Source organism: Solea senegalensis, linkage group LG15 (genome assembly GCF_019176455.1).
Source record: "Solea senegalensis isolate Sse05_10M linkage group LG15, IFAPA_SoseM_1, whole genome shotgun sequence".
Taxonomy (NCBI): Eukaryota; Metazoa; Chordata; class Actinopteri; order Pleuronectiformes; family Soleidae; genus Solea; species Solea senegalensis.
In genome coordinates this window covers 2,801,879-2,824,047 of record NC_058035.1, presented here as the reverse complement: position 1 = coordinate 2,824,047, position 22,169 = coordinate 2,801,879, and the positions used below count along the sequence as shown (strand labels likewise).

The 22,169-nt window shown below is 43.1% G+C and overlaps 1 protein-coding gene across 5 annotated transcripts in view; it reads right to left on the bottom strand.

The window, feature by feature from the left end:
• The window catches only part of LOC122781617 (protocadherin-15-like), a 266,246-nt gene that overhangs the window by 53,510 nt on the left and 190,567 nt on the right, over positions 1–22,169 (bottom strand). For all 5 annotated transcript variants that reach the window (XM_044045416.1, XM_044045417.1, XM_044045413.1 and 2 more), the window contains 3 exons: positions 19,355–19,471; positions 14,155–14,295; positions 12,554–12,666 (listed from right to left, as the gene is read on the bottom strand). In XM_044045416.1, coding sequence (XP_043901351.1) covers positions 12,554–12,666; positions 14,155–14,295; positions 19,355–19,471 — 371 coding nt within the window. The remainder of the gene's footprint in view (positions 1–12,553; positions 12,667–14,154; positions 14,296–19,354; positions 19,472–22,169) is intronic.

The following is a 22,169-nucleotide window of genomic DNA, read 5'->3' as shown; positions in this document are numbered from 1 at the left end:
TGGGCGTCTCACGGGTGTTAGCGAGCGCTTTGCCCCAGGGCCACTGGTGGAGCGACGCCTACGAGGTGAGCCAGAGCCGGGTAAACCTTGTCGCGCTTTTCTACCTCACCGTCACACTCATGTTCATGCATCCATGCTACTACATTGTCATTTTATTTTCGAGGTCAGATGAGCATTTTAGCTCAGTTTTTAGAAATGATCTGCGAACCCAACACGCCTGAAAACATACATCACATTATGCAGTGAGGTAGACTGATGCTGGTGTAAACACGAGGCTGATTATCTCCCCAGTCCAGTTGTTTGGAATGGTCCACCCTAATCTAGCTTGTGTTTCAACCTCGCGGGGTCTGTTGGTCAAAAACATAACATGTGATTCCACAAAGTAGAAGAATGCAACGACGGAGGACATCCAGCATTCCACGCTCTTTCTTTTTGGAATGCAGCCATTTGTCACAAGAAAACAAGCGTTGTTTGAGGGATGGCTTCAGGCTGCACGCCAACGTTTTTCCCTACCGTCGCACATTATTGATAAAACTCTGTTGACAAACGGGACTGCAGTGAAGCCGTACCACTCGGTTTGTTAACCCAACAAGAAGGGTGCCAAAAAACTATTTTTTTAAAAAACTATGTACGGTATTTACATGGCTTGCCTTACACCAGTGGTGTCAAACTGGTGTCCCGTGGACCACATGTGGCCCCCCCAATTGATCACATCACTTATCATGTTATGATGAAATCACGGCCCGCGACCTCCACAGAATATAATACTAACTATATTAGCCAGCAATATTTTATTTAGTGTTTTAATTACAGTTGCCCGTGTTGTTATTTACTTCATTTCACATTTATTTGTGTCTGTTTTTGATATTAATAGATTATACACATGTTTTAAGTATGCATCAAAACAAAGACTTTTACTTTGAAATTTGTGAAATATCATCATGTATATCTTTATTGTGTGATCATGATGGATTATTGTGGTATAATTTTAAGATCATATTGCCCACTCGCTACTGTACAGTTGTTTTTCCCACTTTTTACCCCAGACCGGCCCCCTCATTGGTCCCCAGTTCATTTGAGTTTGACACCCTTATGCCATGCCGTGTTGGTAGCGATGCTCATTAAGGTCCGACAATAACTTGGAGGAAAAGCGACCTTTGTCCTTCACTGGCAACTACTGCTGTATCTTAATGACTTTGAACAAATATCACTAACACCTGGAACTGCTGCGGACGCAACATTTATACTGTTGCCTCGTTAAAAAAAAAAAAAATCATTTACGTGCTAAATGTCATCGTGTGCACGGCGCGCTTTACTTTTCCAAACTATCCAAAACCCACTGAAAGTTCATGCGCCGCTCATTTAATGCAATATAATTTTACAGTTTGAGCTGTAGTGTTTTACTGACAGATGGGAGAGATTTAAAGATTACAGGTTATGTTTGGCAAGACAGACGAGGGATGGAGAAGTGGAAGGAAGAATGGCAAATAAGAAAAGGATTTAAAAGAGGGGAGAAAAAAAACCTCAAAACCACATAAGATATTTGAAAGGTTGTGGGAAATAGTCGAGGGTCTGACAGCCGGGGCGTAACAAAGAGAGCAAGAGTCAATTCTCTGAATGTACTGTGGATTACTGTCTTTGAGAAAGAACTTGAGATTAATGCCTCCACCTGTCAAGTAACAATTTATATCCGCGTCAGTCCAGACTCGAATTATACAGCATATGCAGTAGTGCGCATCTTTTAAATGTAAAGAAACGTCTGCTGTGTTCAAACCCCAATCAAATAAGTTCACACAATGCAGATTAAGCCGATCACTTCCACATGAATCGCCACAGTATGAAGCACTCTGGCCGGAGACATCAAGAAGCACCTATTTAAAGGTGACATAGAATGCTTGTATCACACATATATGTTAGTTATGGAGGTCTACTTACATATATTAACTTGTTTTCATGGTTAAAAACCTCCTAATCGCTGCAAACGAGCCGATCAAAATATCTCCTCACTGACGCTCTCGTCAGCCGCGCTGTTTCAGACCAAAACCACACCCCCAGAATGTGGACTGTGTTGTGATTGGCCAGCCAACGAGAGCTTTCCCACTGTCCTGTGATTGGCCAGGTACCTGGAAGTGACGTAATAGATAGGCCAGCTCTCAGATACACAGCTCCCCCTCTGGCACGGTGGATGCTCTGCATCTCAGCAGCTACAACGAGAGTAGTTCTTCTTCTTCTGCGGTTGAATGTACGCAACCGGATGTGCACCAGGAGGCACTACGGTGGTGAGAGGAGTGGTGAGGATTTCTGATGACGACATCAAATTAAGGAAGTGCCGATCCACTTCGCAGAGCCCAGGAAAACAATACAACACTATTTTCTCAGCAGTGGCTGAACTGTTTGTTCTGAAACTTTAGGGTTTCATAAACGAGGTAATGACGCAGATACACACACAAACGCAGCATTAATTGGAGCTTCAGGTCTATGTGGGCTTTAAAGTTTCAGAAGTGGACGGTTACTCGAAATGCTGAGGAAACCCACAACTCACCGTTTGCCATCAAACAACATATTATATCATAGAGTGTTTCACAAAACTGCAGGATGAGACCCACGCATGCTGAAACTCGGGCGGAAGACGCAGAAGAAGAAGAAGAAGAAGGCACCGCTTTACTATTGCTTGATTTCAACAGACACTAAATATCTGACTCACTTTAATACCGGTACACATGCTGCAAAAACAAAGGAAAAAAAAAAACGTGTGGCATTAAAATATGTCCATGCTGTTATTAATGTGTACTGCCTTAAGCTGCACCTCTGTTGCTAGAAATCCAATGGGAAAATACATTCTAGACTTATTTTTTTTTTTTACAGCCCCACACATCTCATCTGATCTCGTTCCTTCCTGAGCTTTTCCTCTGATCACCTGTCCGCATCGTCAGGAGAGAAAGATGGAAAACATTATCAGGGCTGGAACAACAATTACCGTGCAGCACAGACACTTTGTGCCTGATTAGCTGTGTCAGCCCACAGGACAACACTTCACATATCATCCACTCGCTCATTTAGCACACAAAAGGGGACCCGGGCCAGTGAATATTTGGACACTGGTGGATGAGTGTGTTGTCCAAACAAAGCCAGCCATCGGAAGCTCGCAATGTGAAATGACCCGACGCCGTGTAGGTACAGATGCCACCCTGCACATTATACTGTCAAATTACTGCTCCTGCCCAAATAATCTGTTCCAGCACACCAACACCTGATGGCTTCAAACACAGAAAAAAGAAATATTGGTGGCTGACTCAACATCAGAGCACTGGATGAAATATTAAGCCATTTTTCCACTGACTGGAACGGTTCAGTATGGTACGGTGCATATTTCTGGCATTTCCATTAGGAATAGCACCAAGATAACCAGTCCCAACTGTTCCATTTTTGGTAACCTTCCCTTGGGGTACCAGAGCTAATGGTACGGTACAGTCCGGGTGGAGCTAGACCAGCTCCACCAATGGACCAGTGTTTCTTCAACATCCGCAGTCTACGCTTGACGCCTTGTTGAGACAAAACAGTCACAAACCGAGCAAGACAAAAGAGCTGCTGGATGGCCTCCTGCTGTGTTGCGTTCAATGTTGTTGTTGTCACACCAGTACGACGCCACGCCCACACCCTGCCTATCAAGTAAAGGTACTGTTCTCCTTCGAAAACACAAGCCTGACCCAAGGTTTTACCGTTCCAAACCGTACCTTACTGTACTAAACCTGCTTTTGAATTTGTGCAGCCATGTGTCTCTTGTGCCACATTCATAAAAGGCTCCATTTCTGACAACATGAAAACTGGGCCCTCACACCGTAGCAGTTAAGAATTTAAATAACAGACGCAATTTCCTTCTTCTTTTGTTAAGCTTTGGCATCAAAACCCCTGCTGCAATGTAAAAAAATAATAAAAAATAGGCAAGTCCGCAATGATTAGACACCAGAAGCCTTACATTATTATAGATAGGGGAGAAGAGAAACCCAACCGTTCAAACAATGAGCGAGCACCGACAGGATCAGACTCAAAGACGTGCAGCCATCTGCCATGGCCGGTTGGGGTGAAAGGAATTATGGGGGACAGAGGAGAGTTGGGGAGAGAAAAGGAAAGAAGGACCAGGAGAGGACAGGACAAGACAGTTTGTATTCAATCAGCATTGGTTTCCATTTTTGACAACATGAAAACTGGGCCCTCACACCGTAGCAATTAAGAATTTAAATAAAAGACGCAATTTCCTTCTTCACCATTGGTCACATCAGCTGATCCTTCCACATAGTATGCATGTATACATTTTTACGCTGATCCAAAAAGCCGTTCATATACTCTTCCCCTGGCTTTTCGGCATCAACCTTTACCCGATATTTGGAGCGTATGGAATGTGTGTGACTCGGCATCCATTAGACAGGTCCAAGTGATGCCTGCCTACTTAGCAGAGACAAGTGAAAGGTCAGCGCGCACCACCGCGGTGTTTAGAGGTTCAAGGCTCGGAGCATCGGATTCAAACCTGTGGCTGAAAATCAATCATGCCCTTCAAAGGTATGAAAGACCTCCATACCTTACAACCGTTTCAGTGGAGGGTGGAGGGACTAACAGGATAGAGTGACAAAGCCAGGAATAGATTTAAAGAAACTGCAGCTTTTTTGTTTTTTTTTTTCACCGTGGATTTGGAGAGTGTGTGTGTGTGGGAGGGCACCATGGCAGGTTTACAGCTAAACCTTTGTAGAAAAATCCAGCAACGATGCACGTGCTGGAAAAATAAGAGTTACATGAAGGCTGCCAATAATAGAGCGATGCGCTATGAAAGTATGTCATCTGCCTAATTAAAACTGAATTACAGCTTCTTCTGAATAGAAAATGTAACATGGGTGGATTTGTTTTCAGATATATATATATGTGTGTATATATACTGTATATACACATATATCTATATACATATATCTACGCTATTTCCCTTCAGATTTCAGGGAGAGTTGATTCAGGAACAAAACTGAGCTGCTGTGTTGCTTAAATCCTGATCAAACAAGCAGCACTTTTCTCATGCTATATGTTATTTTCCCCTTTATTTTAATGAATAATATGTTGCTTTTAGGCTACAGAGGCCAATGGTTGCAAAGTCCATATGCAGTAATTTGTCCAGAGAGAGAGAACATTAAATCAGTCGGTCAAATAAATGTACACGGGATGTCAGCCTGCTCTGTATAGACCTCAAGAAACTGCAGAAAAAGTGACATGCCATTAAGTATTACAACACAATCTCGGTCACAACCACTGACATTAACATTAATCATCAGAATAACAATAGAGACAGAGGCTGAGGCTACGAATTCACCCCAACTTTAAAGTGATGTGTGACGTGGTTGACCGATAACGGAGTGATCTGATGCCGCGTATCATACAGACATAAACATGGAGACGAGGAACAGGGATGCTGCTTCTGCTGTGAGGTAACAGACACCAGAAGCCTTACATTATTATTATAGATAGAAGAGAAGAGAAACCCAACGGTTCACACAAGCGAGCGCCGACAGGATCGGACTCAAAGACGTGCAGCCATGTGCCATGGCCGGTTGGGGTGAAAGGAATCATGGGGGACAGAGGAGAGAAAAGGAAAGAAGGACCAGGAAAGGACAGGACAAGACAGTTTGTATTCATTCAGGATTGGTTTAACTTGGTCGTGATATTTTTGTAGTATTACAGTAAAGGCTACACAGTGCAATAATCAGGGACATATGCTATTATTATGATTATTGCTTTAAAAACTGTTCATTACCTGTAATTAGCGATAGCATATAGATTATCCAGTTGCACAAACCAGTTGTGGTTTTAATACTTGTTGAAGAGAAAAACATTTAAACCAAAACAGTAGGTTACGTCATGTTATATACGCTGTTAGCATAGTAAACAACGACATTAACTTCAATGAGTGGCATGCTGGTAGTCAGCTGCTGCTCCACTTACACAAATTGCACAATTAGTGACAGCATGTGTGGATATTTTGTTTTCTGCACGTACAGTGCATGCATATATGAATACATTGTGGGTTACATTACATTTATTAATCCGGCAGTGACTTTCAAGTGACATGCATCACCGGCACAGGAGGAGCCAGTGATTTGAAAAACACGACCTTCAGGTTGAAAGACGACCCCGCACTACCGCTGAGCCGCCGCCGCCACCCCATATAACTAAAATCACAGCTGTACACACTGTTCTCAGGATCCCACCGCTGCGTGTTTGTGCAACAGCAGTGCCCTTGCTGCGTAATGCATCGCTGTAACTAACTAATGGTATTACATTACATTTCGGTCCCAAATGATATTCTCTTGACACAGTGGAAATTGGCAAGCACGGAAATGCGTTTCAGTGGGAACAAGCTTTATCAACATCTATCAAAAGTCTATTACAGAAACATCTGAAATTCACTCCCTCGCTGAAGAGAACATGAAGGGCTACTGACGGCAAGAGTGAGGAGAAAAGCAAAGGAAGTGAGAGAGAGAGGGAGACAGAGAGAGAGAGAGAGAGAGAGGTTTAAGCGGAGGGGGCAAACTTTGGGGATGGGGATGCAGCGGCTTGAGGCAGGTGAAAGGAGGAAGAGAGAAAAATGACTTACTCAGAAGCGGTGAGGCAGGAGTTTCATATGATTCGGAGCCGATGGAGAAGGGGAAGTGGTGTGGGGGGAGATAAGCGGCAAAGAAAACTGCTCAGACCGCGGCTTTTCAAGATCGGGCTCCAGAAGCAGGCTTAGTATAAGAGGAAGGGGGGTGGGGGGGAGGATTCACACATAGTATGACTATGTCAGATAAAAGCTTACCCTCTTTCCTCTTCCTCTACAGCTGAACGGCCAGGAGAAATGTAACTCTCTTCTCAGTTCCCAGTGTTAAAGATTGCCCAAAGGGTTTTATCTGCGAGTTCCATGTAAAAGAGCCATTCACGCCGGTTTAATGGTCGAGCACCAAAAAACAAAATCTCTCCAAAAAAGTCATCATCATTGTTCAAGCACATTAGCTATAATAAAGCTATAATATTTTAAGATCCAGTGTTTAACATTTAGCAGGGTGTATAGCTCTAGAACTACAACGTAACATACAACCCATAAAAGTGTATGTTTGCTTTCAAATAAACAATATTTGGTCTTTGTACTTATATGTACTACTATTGTTTCAGGTACTTCAATCAGGCTTTGGGCTCTTGGCCCCTTATCTCCAATAAGGCACAATCTTAACTCCTCAGCATACCAACATTGTACATTTGTGGACAATGCTGTGCTTAGAAATTTGTGGCAACGCTTTGAGGAAGGCCTTTTTGTACTCCAAGATGACTGTGTCCCAGTGCAGTGCACAAAGCAAGGACTATAAAGACACGGTTTGACTTTGAGATTGGTGTGGAAGAACTTGAAGTCCCACAGAGGCACTTCAAAATCGTGAGGGAAGTCTTTCAAGAAGTGTGGAAGCAAAAAGTGGGACCAGCTCCATATTAAAGTACTTGATTGTATGTATTTGAATATGTCATTACAGTCTACTTTCTACTGTACTTTATGTACATTTCACATGCGTTTACATTTGCAAATGACATGCAAAGGCCACGATAGTTTCCTGACACACTTTGGAAATAGAGTTTGTCACTAATGTTAACACACTGGACCTTGACATTAAAAGAATAAAAAGGAAATCAGATAAATGGAATGCAATCACTGATTTCCATTCAGAGTGGCTGCGTGATGAATCATCCACCGCATTCACGTGAGCAGCCTTATTTACTCCAGTCCCACTGAACTACACTAAATATGTAAACCTCATAGATTTAGTCTACCAAATAAAGTCGGGCATTTTTTGATTTCTCCCTGTGGCTGTATCAACAAATGACATCAACTGATTGCAGATGCAGGAACAGAGGAAAGGGAGGGCAAAAACAAACAAAAACAAAACTATATAGCGTGTGTGTGGGAGAGAATGACAAGTATTTGCACTGAAGAAAAAGCTTCAGTGCAACAAATTAGATTTAAGAAATGTGACAGCGGTGACAGTGTAAACCACTTGGGGGACTTGCGAATGTTTTGACACAGTTGCAGCAGATGATGCAGCTTCATGGGGAAAAAATAAAGAAAATTAAGGCAAATGGAAAAACGAAAGGAAATCCTTCCCATCAAGCTAAGCACGGGAGATTTAGAGAGTCAATCACTTATCACCTGGTCGTAAACAGCCCGGATCCTCGCAGCTCTGGAAGCAGATTAGAGATGATTGGTTGGTGCAAATCTGTGATTTTCACCACTGAGTGCCATCAGTGCCACTGGCTCTAATGTCGTTCCAGCAGTAGCATGCTGTCAGAAATACATATCAATTAGATCATGCATAGCAGCTGGGCCAGATGTGGAAGCAACATGAAGTGACCAGAAGCACAGGCGGCCTCCATTTGGCACTCATAATAATCACTCGTGCTTTTCAGACTGGGAACCGAGCTGAATCACCGGTTCATAATTCCCCCAAGGTTTGTTTCTGCTTTCTGTGAGCACATCTAACCAGAAAACCCATTCAATTTGATTATAAAAAATGTGTTACAATTTGTTTTTTTTGCCGCTGCATCACAGGGGGCAGCAGTCTCAGAGGCCCAGACACTCCCTGCCATTGCAATCAGCTCTCCCGGTGGGACACAGAGATTCTCCCAGGATAGATAATATCTCTCCAGCATGTCCGGGGCCTCCTTCTGGTTGGACAACACTGAAGCATCTCCCCAGGGAAATGTCGAGGAGACATCCTGACTAGATGCCCGATCCACCTCAACTGGCTCCTCTCGATGCGGAGGAGCGGCGGCGGCTCAACCCCGAGCGTGCCCAAGACGTCTGAGCTCCTAAACCTGATCTCTAAGGCTGAGCCCAGACACTCCCCGGAGGATACTTATTTCGGCTGCTTGTATCTACGACCTTGTTCTTTCTGTCATAAACCACAGCTCGTGACCACAGGTGAGGGTTGGAACATGAGATTGACTGGTAAATTTAGAGCTTTGCCTTCGGACCCGGCTCCATCACAACGGAACGGTACAGCGTCCACATCACTGCCCCGATCCACCTGTCAATCTCTCGCTCCACTCTCCACTCACTCGTGAACAAAACCACTATGTTCTTATGCTCTTCCACTTGGGGAAGTGCCTCCCAGGTGACCTGAAGTTGGCCGAGTACCATGGTCTCAGACGTAAAGGTGCTGATCCCCCAACCCATTTCCATATTTTCCACCACAGTCAACCCCTTCTCTCCACTATATGAAATATAAACAAAGAAAAGCAGTACACAAAAGAAAGTTATTTGCTAAATAACTCTTCCACAACAATTGTGTCGTGGTTTTATTACATCTTCAGATATATTAAATTTACTTTAAGAGCACACAAACATTTGTCATTCATACCTAGGGAGCAATAAAGCAGACATGCACCACAGCGCCAGAAGGAACGGACCAAGTCCTTGTACTCTTACTGCTGATCTCTATTTAGGTTTATCTGGTAGGGGCAGTGTAGTATTTATGTATGTTCATGTATTAACCATATTTTCACCTTCATTTTTAATTTAGTTGGATGAAGTCCAGAATACAAGGATACAAAGAGATCCAGAGCAGCAACTTCTACTGCCCCATGTGGACCACATCATTACCAAAACACTGCAGCAGCATGGTGATCTGCTTCTCGCTGTCTCTCCCCACCTTTCTCAGTGTTACACAGAGAGAAGTTTGCCTTCGACTGTGTGAGACGATAGATTTTTCGATTGTTTTACTGTAATTCAGAATGCATTGGAGCTGCATGGTGAAGGAACAGCAGCAGCTGTGATTGAACACGCAAGCAGTTGGTCAGGTGCCTTGATTTCCTTTGCGTTGGTGGAGCACGCATTTTTAATATCGGATGAAGCCAAACTCGAGATTGTGCAGCCTGACTGAGCGTCGGGGTTCTTCTTGGCATTTTCAGCCATAGTCAGTCAACTGTATGCAGCTCAGATTGTAAAATACTCTCTGAAGAAAATGAACAGTAAATTGAAGACGCAGATAAAAACAATAACATATTTACAGACAAAATAGGGATACAGACAAATGTGATATAGCCTAATCAGCTTCGGTGTATATTCTGTGAAAAATAATTGCTCTCACATACTCTGGTCCACCATCAACAACCGCTCAAATCAAATTTACTGTAGCTATGACAACAGGGTGATGACTTTCAGTGTAATTCACTTGTTTTCTCTCACTGCACTGGTCCACCTTTAGACCTTATTAAACTTTACGGAAAATGTGTTGAAGTTATTAATCACACAAAACCGAACTGTGGTTCGACTCCTCTGCTCATGTTCAACACCAACAAGCCACATTTTCACACACCGGGTCTTCGTGAGAACCAACAGTAATATTATTATGAAATAATGGTTTAAAAAATGATTCCTGATTTGTGAACACAGTGCAAAACAAAAAACAATAGCATTTCTACACAGACAACAAGGTGCTTTGCTCATTTTCTGAAACCTGGGCTACAGTCAGCATGATGGCATGAGCCATTTATTTTAGCCAACAATGACTGGGAGCCCCTCATTTCCCTCTGACAGATGGAGGGGACCAGCTATAAAGCAGGAGCAGAAATCATTAAGTCAGCCAAAGCCCTGCAGAGTTGTTTTAATTGTGTGCACTGGAGCTGCAGGCATAGCTTACCTGATTGCTACTACAACTAACTGCCTTCACAGAGACAGACGAGATCTTCTGTGGACGTTTAGAGAATGATTTGTGTTCAGAAGGTTCCTCTGGGAGTGGACCACGGGGAGCGGTGCAGTCGCGAAGGAACGTCGAGACAGTTCATCGCAGAGCGAGCAGATTGGACGCTCTCTGCTGGAGAGCGCCTCGTCCAGCTGGAGCGGCACGGGCACCTGGCTAATGCGTCTGCGGCTCGTAATTTACGCCGGGCGCGCCGCTGAGTGCGGTTAGCATTGTCAGCGTGGCACTCTACAGAGGCCCGTGCCTGTGGCCTCAACCTTCAGCGTGTGTGTCAGACAGATCACTCACTCAAAGCATTAATCAATGGCCTTTCAGCGGTAATGCTGCTGTCCCTGCGTATCACTCAGAGAATAAAGCTGTGCAACGGGAGAACATGAACACACACAGAAGCACTGAATGACACGGCGTATACCATGCACACAGTTCAATGAAGCTGCAATCTTTGCTCACTGCGTCTTCAAATTCCCCAGAAAAGAATCTTGTGAAACTCACTTAATCTAAATCTTATACTTTATTAACCCCCTTAAGGGAAATTATTTCGCTGCATTTGACCCATCCTAGAATTAGAAGCAGCGGGCTGCCACACTGAGTAGCGCCCGGGGAGCAATGGGGATTGGGTACCTTGCTCATGGGTACCCCAGCCCTTTTGACCTGGTGGGGACTTGAACCGGCGAACCCTCCAGTTACAAGCGAAGTTCACTTTCCACTTGGCCACGGGCTGACATGGACTAGTTTTAAGACTTAAAACTGTGGCGGTGCAATAAATGCTTGATAAAACCATTCATGTCTTGAACTGGTTTTAATGAAGCTAACATACTTTCTCATTGGGTCTTCAAACTCGAAGGCTCGTAGGACTCACTATGCTGCAACTTTTAAGTTCTCTCTGTATTTGTGTGTTTCTGATTTCCCTTCGAGTACCACCAGAGGTACCACAGCTTGAGAACCATGGCTCTAAGGCCTTGCATATTCAATTTCAGCCAGGAACCCCCTCCCCCATGTTACAAAACGGACCTTTAAACAAGCTTAGAATCTTCCAAAATATCCAACTTTAAACATCTCAGCGCAACAGACAGACAGGCGCCGACTGCAGCACAGCATTATCGATCGTCTGAACGCTCGTACTCACTGATCATTGAAGATCATTCAAAGCCGCTTGAGCTGCGGGATTAATAATCCATGCTTGTTTTTAATTATAGATGACTCCTTGGACTCCTCCTGAATCACAGTGACATCAGCTGAGACGGTCTCAAGCCCAACGCTGACCCAGCGCAGTCGCTGACCGCACGCGTCACAGTCAGCGCCTCATTACGCCCTTCATCCTGCAGCTCTAACACCACACACACACACACACACACTGTAACAGTCTAAACTCTTAATCTCGTCAAAAAGAGCCGCTTAATAAACTCAGAGGGAAGCTGCGCTTTTCCCTCGGAGGGGAAACAAATGTGGTTTACAGCAGTGATGATCTGCAACATCTACCCTGAAGCTTTCATAAATATTTATACTGGAATGGCTCATTAATCTAAAGGGAGAGAGCGTGGCAAAGATGGAGAAAGAGAATCACAACTAATGGAGCCACTTCATTTGGAGATAAGTGATATTGCAGAAAAATAAAAATAAGCAGGACTGGCTGTTTGAAGCGGATCGAGATATAAAGAAAATATTAATTAAAGGAGTTGCAATTAAGATGCTTTCACGGGTGTTAATGAGTGTTTTTAATATACCTTACTCACTTTACGAGACTACGGCCTTTAATTTAAAAGCTGCAGCAACAACTGCGTGTCAGTGAGACTTACTTGTATTCTTCCCGGGTGAAGATCGGGATGCGAGAAGGCTGAAGGACGGTGATCTCCACCAAAGCGCTGCTAGACTTCACCGGCTCCCCATCGTCATAGGCGATCACAAACAACTGCAGAGGGCAAGACGGAGCGAGAATTAACAACATATCCATGCAAATGCAACCGCAAAACTACTTTCCTTTCACCCGTACAACTGCTCGCTCACTCGCTGCACACATAATTTCTTTTATGAAGTTGCCAAGCATTTTTGTGGACATGTTCAGCATCCTAATAGAGACTGTTTTCTCTTTTTTTTTTTTTGTTTGGTAAAATAGGATCTGGCAGGGAGCCTGAGAAGCTGACGGTGAGCGAGTATGAATGTATTGATTCACATTCACAGGCTGTGGAGAATGGGGCCTGGGGGAAACAGTGGGGAGCGGGTGAGGTGGTAGAGCGAGGGGTGGGTGAAGGGTGAGAGATGGGCAGAAAGAAAACAAATACAGACAAATGTTTGAAGAAATGGGGGGGGGAAAAGGGGGAGGAAGACAACATGTGTGACACATCCTTGTTAGGATGTGATATCTCGCAGCACCTGCTCCTGTGTTTGCGGCCATGCAAGGTCAACGTAAGAGACACAAACACAGCACTGAGAGACTGAAACGTGTCAGGAAACAGTGATGACTTCATTGAAACGAGTCCGTAGGTAAATATTCCTGAGCTGCTAGGTACAATAATACAGTAGCAGTAGCATCCATGCAGTTTAAAGTATTCATTTCAGGGGTTTTGATGAGTGGGTGAATGAGACGCAGACACAAACTGAAGCGTGTAAAACGCTCACTCTCCCTCACCAAAGTCCATAGAGAAAATCCTTGCTTTAAATCATGGGGATGCGGGAGCTACCATTCTATCGCTGCCTTGTTTGGTAACTTTAAACACTGATGCCACAAAATAACACATTTCGACTTATTTGTGGACACATCTGTGTCTTGAATTTCCTCTATGGATTTTGGTGTAGGGGAGTGAACAAAGGAAAATAAACATATTTAATCTAATGCAATAACATATTTTTAAGACATTATAGATGGAAGCGGGCACATATTTTATAAGGTGAGCCATTTGCTAAGTGGCTAGAGTATGATTTTAGCTTTAGCTTGTCTCAATATTGCACAGAGCACAGTTGGTGCTAACTAGCTGCATTTAAAACAGGCTGTTTTGTCAGCTAATAAAAACCCAGTGAAGTAAAGCTGTTTTATAAAGCCCTGTTCTTGTTAGATACTGGCTTTAGTTGTTTTCACTCCTTCCCCGTCTGTGTATTTGGCAGCTGACTACTAATGTCTGGTAATCATATGCAGGTGTACAGCAGGATCTTAACACACTGACAGCGAGCGCTTCATTTTATAATTCAACTAAGATGAGATTTCATGTTAATACATGCCTTGCTAAGGGGGTAATTAGCTCAGATTCCCTGCGAGCTCTGCTCACACAGGGCAGATCCTTTCCTATAAACTGTAATTGTCTCTGACAGACAAACAGAATCACAAACATCCTGGAAGCGCCACGGCCAATTCAACAGGCAGCTTCTTGTCAAGGGCGCTGTCACCGTGGCAACCGTCACTCGCCTTAAAGGTGACACTGGGCTCTTCGTTGAGGTTGACCTTGGTGACGACTCGACCCGTTTCCTCTTCCACGTCAAAGATGCTCCCACTGTACGGCGACAGGTCCTCGTCCACTCTGTAGCGGACAAAATTGGCCGGAGTGCCCTGGAGGACAGAGAGAGGAGAGCATAATGCAACGTCAATCTGCTTTTCATATTTTTAAATGAGGCTATAATAGTTAATAGCAAATGGTTGAGTGAATCAAAATGAGACAAAATGTCTTTATTTTACTTGCTAACTTGAGTTTGATTTAACCTAATTCATGTTTTTCAGTGTTATTAAGTCACAACCTTTGCATACCACACACGTTAATAATCCTTTTTTCCAGACTGTGTTCAGTGTGAGATTTCACATCACTGGACTTTCAGTGGGTAGATATCTTAACCAACCACAATGCATATTTTTGATAATGTTGCATTTAAAAACAAACCTACCTCAAACTATCGGATAGAAAGTTGTAAAGCCGGTGGCTTATTCTGCTTCTCGTTCTCTTTATCCTGACCTCAAGCCCTAAACCTAACCTGACCCTGCAATACATCAAATTCAAAATAAATAATACTTAGTAATGGTTTGTAAATAAATGATTAAAAATAAAGAACTCCTTATTAATAATTCTATTTAAAAAACAATTGGCATAAAAAGTGAATGAAAAGATTAAGGTATGGTACTTATGGTAGTGTTGTAGTACTGGAGAACGGTTTTTTGAAGGTCTCAGTCTCGACTGCATTTTTACTCGGCCTTGTCTCGGTCTCGGACAAAGGGGACTCGGGATTTTGTTTCAAGACCGGTCAAGACCACAACTGTGTGGATATCAATAAATTGCCAGTGCGTTTTTGGATTAACTTGTTAATATCATTACTTCTACACTAATTCTGCAAAGCGACGCTAACGGTCTTGGTCTTGTCTCGGTCTCGACCCCTCAAAGTCTTGGTCTCGATACACTGTGGTCTTGGTCTCGACTTGGTCTCGGTTTAGGTGGTCTTGACTGCAACACTAATGTGTACCACCAAGGATAATGTGTGAGCTTCCTCTGGTGGTCAGACCAGACTGAGGGAGCATTTGTGCGTATACACCAGTAGAGCAGGGGTGGGCGGGGACAAGAAGTGTCTATCCTGGTGAACTGCTGAATGACGGGACTTTTCACTTCTGACATTTTGTGTAGGCGCGTCTCTGCGTCCGTACTCCGACCTGTTTGCAGACGCCTCGCTTTACTAGCGCAGTGTCGTCGTTTCCCTCATCGGTGTCGACATAAAACAAATCACTTCCTGTTGTGCTGGAATATCGAGATCTAAAAGTGACTCTGAGAAACACTGTGGAGAGTTCCTGTGGTACTGATAGACTCACCCGACGATGGTTTTTAAATCTAACAGACATTTTGTTTATGTTTAAAAGTAACACACTTCATCTTTAAGCACTTCCCTTGATCTATAAGAACACGTATAGAAAGCCTGTTTGTTTTGGAGCAAGAGTCTGCTGTTATTACACTTAACTGTCCCTTAATATGACAGATCTGTTCTGGATGTGATGTAATCTTTAAAGAAAAGATTGCCGCTCGCGCCGCATCACCCGAAACTCCTCTCCATTTTAAGAACCTCTTATCTTGTCATAGCCCTCATTACTCGTCATCAATGGTGTTATTATAAAATCGCTGCTATTCACTGAATCAGACCCTTTCATTCAGACCAAAAAAAACCTTCTCCATTACACTCAGCCCTCAGGTCTCCACGCTAACATTCATTAGCGAGAGCCTGGGCTTTAATGTGACCCTTTGATTAAGATTAACCAATGATCCTGATTGTTAATCATCTCCTTTGATTATCTTACACTATAGTTTCTTCCCTTTGGGACTTTTTTTTTTCTTTCCTTTTCTGTAACTGATTTAGTTCTCAAGGGATAAAGTAAAAAAAAAACCTGGGGCAAGAGTAGAGAGGTAAATCCTGGAGTAGCAGCAGATCCCTGGGGGAGCTTACTCACAGAAATGTTTCTCTCATTGGTTATAAAACTATCTGAGTGAATTCGTGGAAAAGGCATCTCATCTCTTAAAAGCTCTTTCTCGTTAATGTGTTGCATCGAGGGCGATGAAACCATGAATCACGTCGTGTCCTCTAATCCCAGACCCTTACAGTGATGGTCAAAGATGCCTTCCTTTACGTCGGCTCCTTTCAGTGCATCTCATGCAGCCGGGTCATGAGTGTCGCGTCGATAAACTGCAACGTTTTGCCATTTTCAACTTAACACCCTTTTTTTTTCTTGTTTGGCATTACAAGCGAGACAATAAATGTTTTATATCAAAGCGCTGAGGGGAAGTTACGGCGTCGTTAACGCTGCCGTCGAGCAGCGTAAAACAATCCGCTCTAACCGCAACCTTAAGGGAGAAGAACTTAACCAAACCAAATTTTTTAAATGCATTTTGTGACACGCGCACATTTCCTCTCCCGACATGAACGAGGCAGTTCATGAATTAAAGAAGACGCACAGACGCGCCGCGGAGGCGGAACAGAAGTGCAAGCGGGGGGCGCGCGGCGGCCGAATGAACACATTAATACGACTTCACTCGGCGTAGTGCAGTTATCTGAAACATTAATGACTGCTTTGATTTGCGTGTAATTGTAGGTTAGTGAAGAAATGTCTCTTAACCAACACCACAGCACAAATAAAGGTTTGATTTTCACTCACAGGAAGGAGGAATAAAGTGTGAGGATATTTTGGCTGCTGCTAACGATCTGTCAACCCTTAAAGGGGCTTTTTGAGGGTTGAGACTTGGTTTTAGGATTAGAGTGAGAATTGGGTTTAGGTTAGACATTTAGTTGTGATGGTTAGGTTGAGGGTGTAAGAATAGTTTTGTGAGCAGGTGCTTTAAAGGTCTTTTTGTAGGTTAAGACTTAGTTTTAGAGTTGGAATTAGTACTCATGGGCAACATAAGAAACCAGTTTTATCCAGCCTGTGACGTCCTCACGCGTCTCCTCAAGTTGATAGATCGACAGTCGGAGCTAAGATGAGAAACTGCCTCAGAAACAGAAATGTTGTTTTCTGTGGACGTTTACTGTAAATATGTTTCCACACCCTCGCAATAGCATTTAACTAGCGAAACACAGCCGGGCTTTTATTTTGAAATCATCACAGGAATGGAAATGTATCAGTGATGTTACGTCAGAGCTAAAATAAAAAACCAAACAAACTTGTATTTGTTGCCTTTTTAAGACACTTTCTGTCATAAACACTGACCTGGTCAAGACCAGCAGTTCTCATGGAGACCAAAACCTGGTCCTAATGTTAAATTTACACAGCTTTTCACTGGCGAACCCTCGCTCCAGTCGAAACACCACTATACCGTTTGAATGGTTAGGGTTAAGGTGAAGCATCGTGTGTTTGTGTTTAAGGTGAGGGATAACGCTTTGTTTAGGCTGTTCAAATGAATGGATGTTAATGCTGGAAGAATAGCTGTGTGTGTGTGTGTGTGTGTGTGTGTGTCCACAGAGGACTAAACCATGTTCCAGCAAACAGACGTGCCCATGACAGACAACCCATCAATAAAATTCTTTGAGCTCTTAAATCCCGCTCAATAAGAGCCCGGGTGAGTCGACTCCTCTTAGGGAAACCTAATCTGTCTGTCTGTCAAACTGCTTTTCTGAGTCACTCCCATGTCTCACTCGCTGCCACTGCGTTTATAGTAAAAGATTAATGCTTCTCAGTGACACTACACAAGCTCATTCAGCTCCAGTAGTAGAAAAAAAAAAAGAAAAGCCTAAAGCCTTGGCTTCTGTGGAGGTAAACACCGTCATCCACTCAATGAGGGTAGGAACCAAGGACATGAGTCTGAGGTCACGTGAGGAGGTCACTGGGGTCACTTGTGTAGAGATGGAATAACTTAAAAAAAAAGGGAGAAAGACGGTGTGTTGTCGTTTCTATAGACACAGAGATTGTGACAAAGGAAAGTGCTGAGTCACGGGTAAGGGCGACACGAATACACTGCGCTGATATCCTAAAGCTCCACATGACTCTCTTCCAATAGATGTTTGTTATTAAAACTTCATTTTTTTTGACACGTCATTTAAAACATTTTTGCACTTTTCGTTTGGGGACCCAGAACAACATCTCCTGCGACCCACATGTGGGTCCCGAACCACACTTTGGGAGCCTCAGCTGTAAAGTGTTGGCAGGCTCCGACTGCCGACCCAGTAAACGCTATATACTGCTCTCTCAGAGTCTCCTCTTAGTCACACAGTTTGTAGCCGTGTCTCAAATTTTTATCTTCAGCGTTGTGTCATTTTTTTTTGTTCCTTGGTTTGCAGACGCCCAAAGAAAAAAAAGAAAAGAAATTCTTCTTCATAACTCCGGTCCCAGGAGGCCCTGCTCAGATATTGCGAGGTAAAGGAGTGTGAGGAAACATGACGCCGTCTGAGGCAACCGGCAGATGACTCATACGAGCGAAGATGCCAAACAAGACTCCTTCACAATTAGAAGTAGTCGTGCAGAATGAAAATATACGGAGCGCTGTAGCTCTCTAATGAGAACACATAAGTCTTGAAAACATCTTTGAAATGCGGCGAGTGGAAAAACTCCACGGCTAAATTGGATGATGTTCTCTTGTGAGAAACGTGGAGGGAGAAGGTTAAAAAAAAACAAAAAAACACAACACCCAGCTTTCATCTTCTTTCCATGGTGTCGACGCACCTCCCACGTTTTAACATTTGAAACACCAATATCCTTTACATTGCATATTTTAATATAACGGTGCCTTTTCCATTATACAGTTCTAGCACGGCTCAACTCATTTATTTAGTGATGGCGCGCTGAGACCGCCTGGACTTCTTTTTGCTTAATTTGACCACGGAAAGGACCATAAAATGTCGTGTGAGTTCCACAATAACGTCCAATATTTGACAGTTATTTACAATATACTGCATGTTAAAATACTGTTTTAACAATTGAAAATGAAGAAAAACAGAAAGGTTTCAGTTTGAAAGACACTGCAGCTCGAGTAACGCAACGCGCACTTGTGCCAATGTGTCGTCAGCGATGCGCTCGATGTTCAAGGGTGAAGAAGAATTCAAAATCGAATCCCAAAGTATGATTCTAATGATTCAGTTACAGCTGCTTTGACCGTCACTTAGAACTATATGATGATGGAAAAGCTGCATACACGTTGTGGGATCATACTCACAGGTGGGTCTTGGTCGGTAGCGGAAACCCGCGCGATGACCGTCCCTTTCTCTGCGTTGGGCGCCACCATGCCCTTATACAGCTCCTGACTGAAGACGGGCGAGAAGTCGTTCATGTCCTGACAACAGAAAGCAGCGCACGGGCAGTGAGTGGACAGGTGAGTACAGGTGAGACACTTAACAACCCGGCTACAGCTGAAGATGAGCAGTAAGCGCTGGTGGGAGATGAGATTAATGTCACTGCGAGTGATTGACGTTTTCTGGCTGTCAAACTGATGTTGAATTAAATGTCGTGTGTGTGTGTGTCTCATTCCCTCTTCAAATGGAAACAACGCGGCGAGTGAATGACAGCGGCTGAAACGATGCCACACAAACGGCTCTTTTCTTTTTCTCCAATGCCAGCTTATATAACCACAACATCATTTCTTTTTGAACGGCAACTTTCCAAAGAGAATGACGTTCATCCGAGAGTGATATAGAGAAGTACAGTATGTAAGTGAGCTATAGTTATAGATGTAAATACAGTTGATGTTTTCCCGTCACATGTGGAAACTCAGCATCAACGCTGCGTTTAATCACCGCCTCTCCGTGTAAATAATGCACAGCACAAACCTGCCAGATGGTCGACGTGCAAAAGCCTAACTGTGCAACCTTTGCTTTAGCTTGTGTGTGTGTGTGTGTGTGTGTGTGTGTGTGTGTGAGCGAGTCAAATCTCTGAGGAATAACCTCGGCTCAAAGGAAAAGTGCAGCCGCCTGCTTTTTCTTTGTCTTGACTTTTACCTTTTACCTTCCAACAGTTTTTGACTACGCAGCGAGCGCCGGCACATGTTTTAATAAACACAGCGCTTTGAGAGCAGCCTCGCTTTGATCTACTCGCAGGTTTAACGTTTGCTGGCACAAAATCCATGACGCGCTTCTTGCTATGAATGATGAGGCCTGATCCCTGTGCTGCGAGTGTTTACAGGGTGAGCTGTAAACATGACATACGATTTCATGTGCTCGTGTTAAATCCGGGGATGAGTGGATGTGATACGCCGCACTGGTGTCAGACTGATACTGATCAAAACCACTGGACAGGATATCGGAAATAAGTCGCTTATTTTGAGTTTTGAGGATTTTGTTTACTGCTAAATCATGCAAAGATAATTACATGCAACTGTCATTGACATTTTAAACTTTTAGTTTAAAATGTTATAAGGGGCACTTATTTCTCTTGTTGGTGTGAGACTGGTGTACCTCGCATTTATTTAAAAATAAATATGCTTTGTGGTGTTACTTATGATAAACATGAGTTGATTTAAAGGTAAAGTTTGCAGCTTTATCCCTGTCAATCATCATTAATGAGCGGTTCAAAGGTGTTTTAATGCTGAGATGCTGCCCTCTGCTGGTGTCATTACTGTTTTCGCTTTGTTTTTTTCTCTGTTGGTCGTGTTCGTTTACGGACACTAGCCAATAACAGCGAGGGGGCGGGGCAATCAGTTTACAGTAGGTGAGGTATCAGAAGATGTGATTATACTACTACTGCTCTTACTACTAGTAATATTGCTGCTGCTGCTGCTACTACTACTATTAAACCACTGCAACTACAACTACTACTACTGCTGCTGCTGCTGCTGCTACTACTATTAAACTACTGCTATGACTACAACTGCTGCTGCTACTACTACTAATACTATTGCTACTGCTATTACTACGTCTAATACTGCTGCTGCTACTACTACTACTATTAAACCACTGCTATGACTACAACTGCTGCTGCTACTACTACTACTACTGCTGCTGCTGCTGCTACTACTAATACTATTGCTACTGCTATTACTACGTCTAATACTGCTGCTGTTACTACTCCTAATGCTGCTGTTACTACTTCTACGACGTCTAATACTACTACTACTTACTACTTCTGCCTAATACTGCTGCTGTTATTACTTCTACTATGTCTAATATTGTTACTTCTTAATACTGCTGTCTAATACTGCTGTTTACTACTCTACTACTTGCTGTCTACTATACTGTTACTACTTCTTCCTAATACTGCTGTTATTACTTCTATGTCTATTGCTGTTACTACTTCTACTATGTCTAATATGTACTAATACTGCTGCTGTTATACTATGTCTACTACTGTTACTACTACTGCCTACTGCTGTTACTACTTCTACTATGTGCTGTTACTACTGCTGCTGCTGTTACTACTCTACTATGTCTAATAACTACTGTTGCTCACTACTGTCTACTACTATTGCTGTTACTACTTACCACGCCTAATACTGCTGCTGTTACTACTCTACTGTCTATATTGCTGTTACTACTTACCACGCCTAATACTGCTACTGTTATTACTTCTACTACTACTAATATTGCTGTTACTACTTCTACTACGTCTAATACTGCTGCTGTTACTACTTCTACTATGTCTAATATTGCTGTTACTACTTCTACTACGTCTAATACTGCTGCTGTTACTACTTCTACTACGTCTAATACTGCTGTTACTACTTCTACTACGTGTAATACTGCTACTGTTACTACTTCTACTATGCCTAATATTGCTGTGACTACTTCTACTATGTCTAATATTGCTATTACTACTTCTACTACAACAAATACTGCTACCTTTACATCTACCACTACTAATACTGCTGCTTCTACTACTAATGCTGTTGCTCCTACTACTGTTATGAGTATTTTTCGATTACTACTACTACTACTGCTGCTACTAGTTCTACTACTACTAATGCTGCTGCTGCTACTACTAAGAGGAAAAAAGTAAAAATGCAATAAGGTACAGAAAACCTAAGTAACATATAAAGAGTG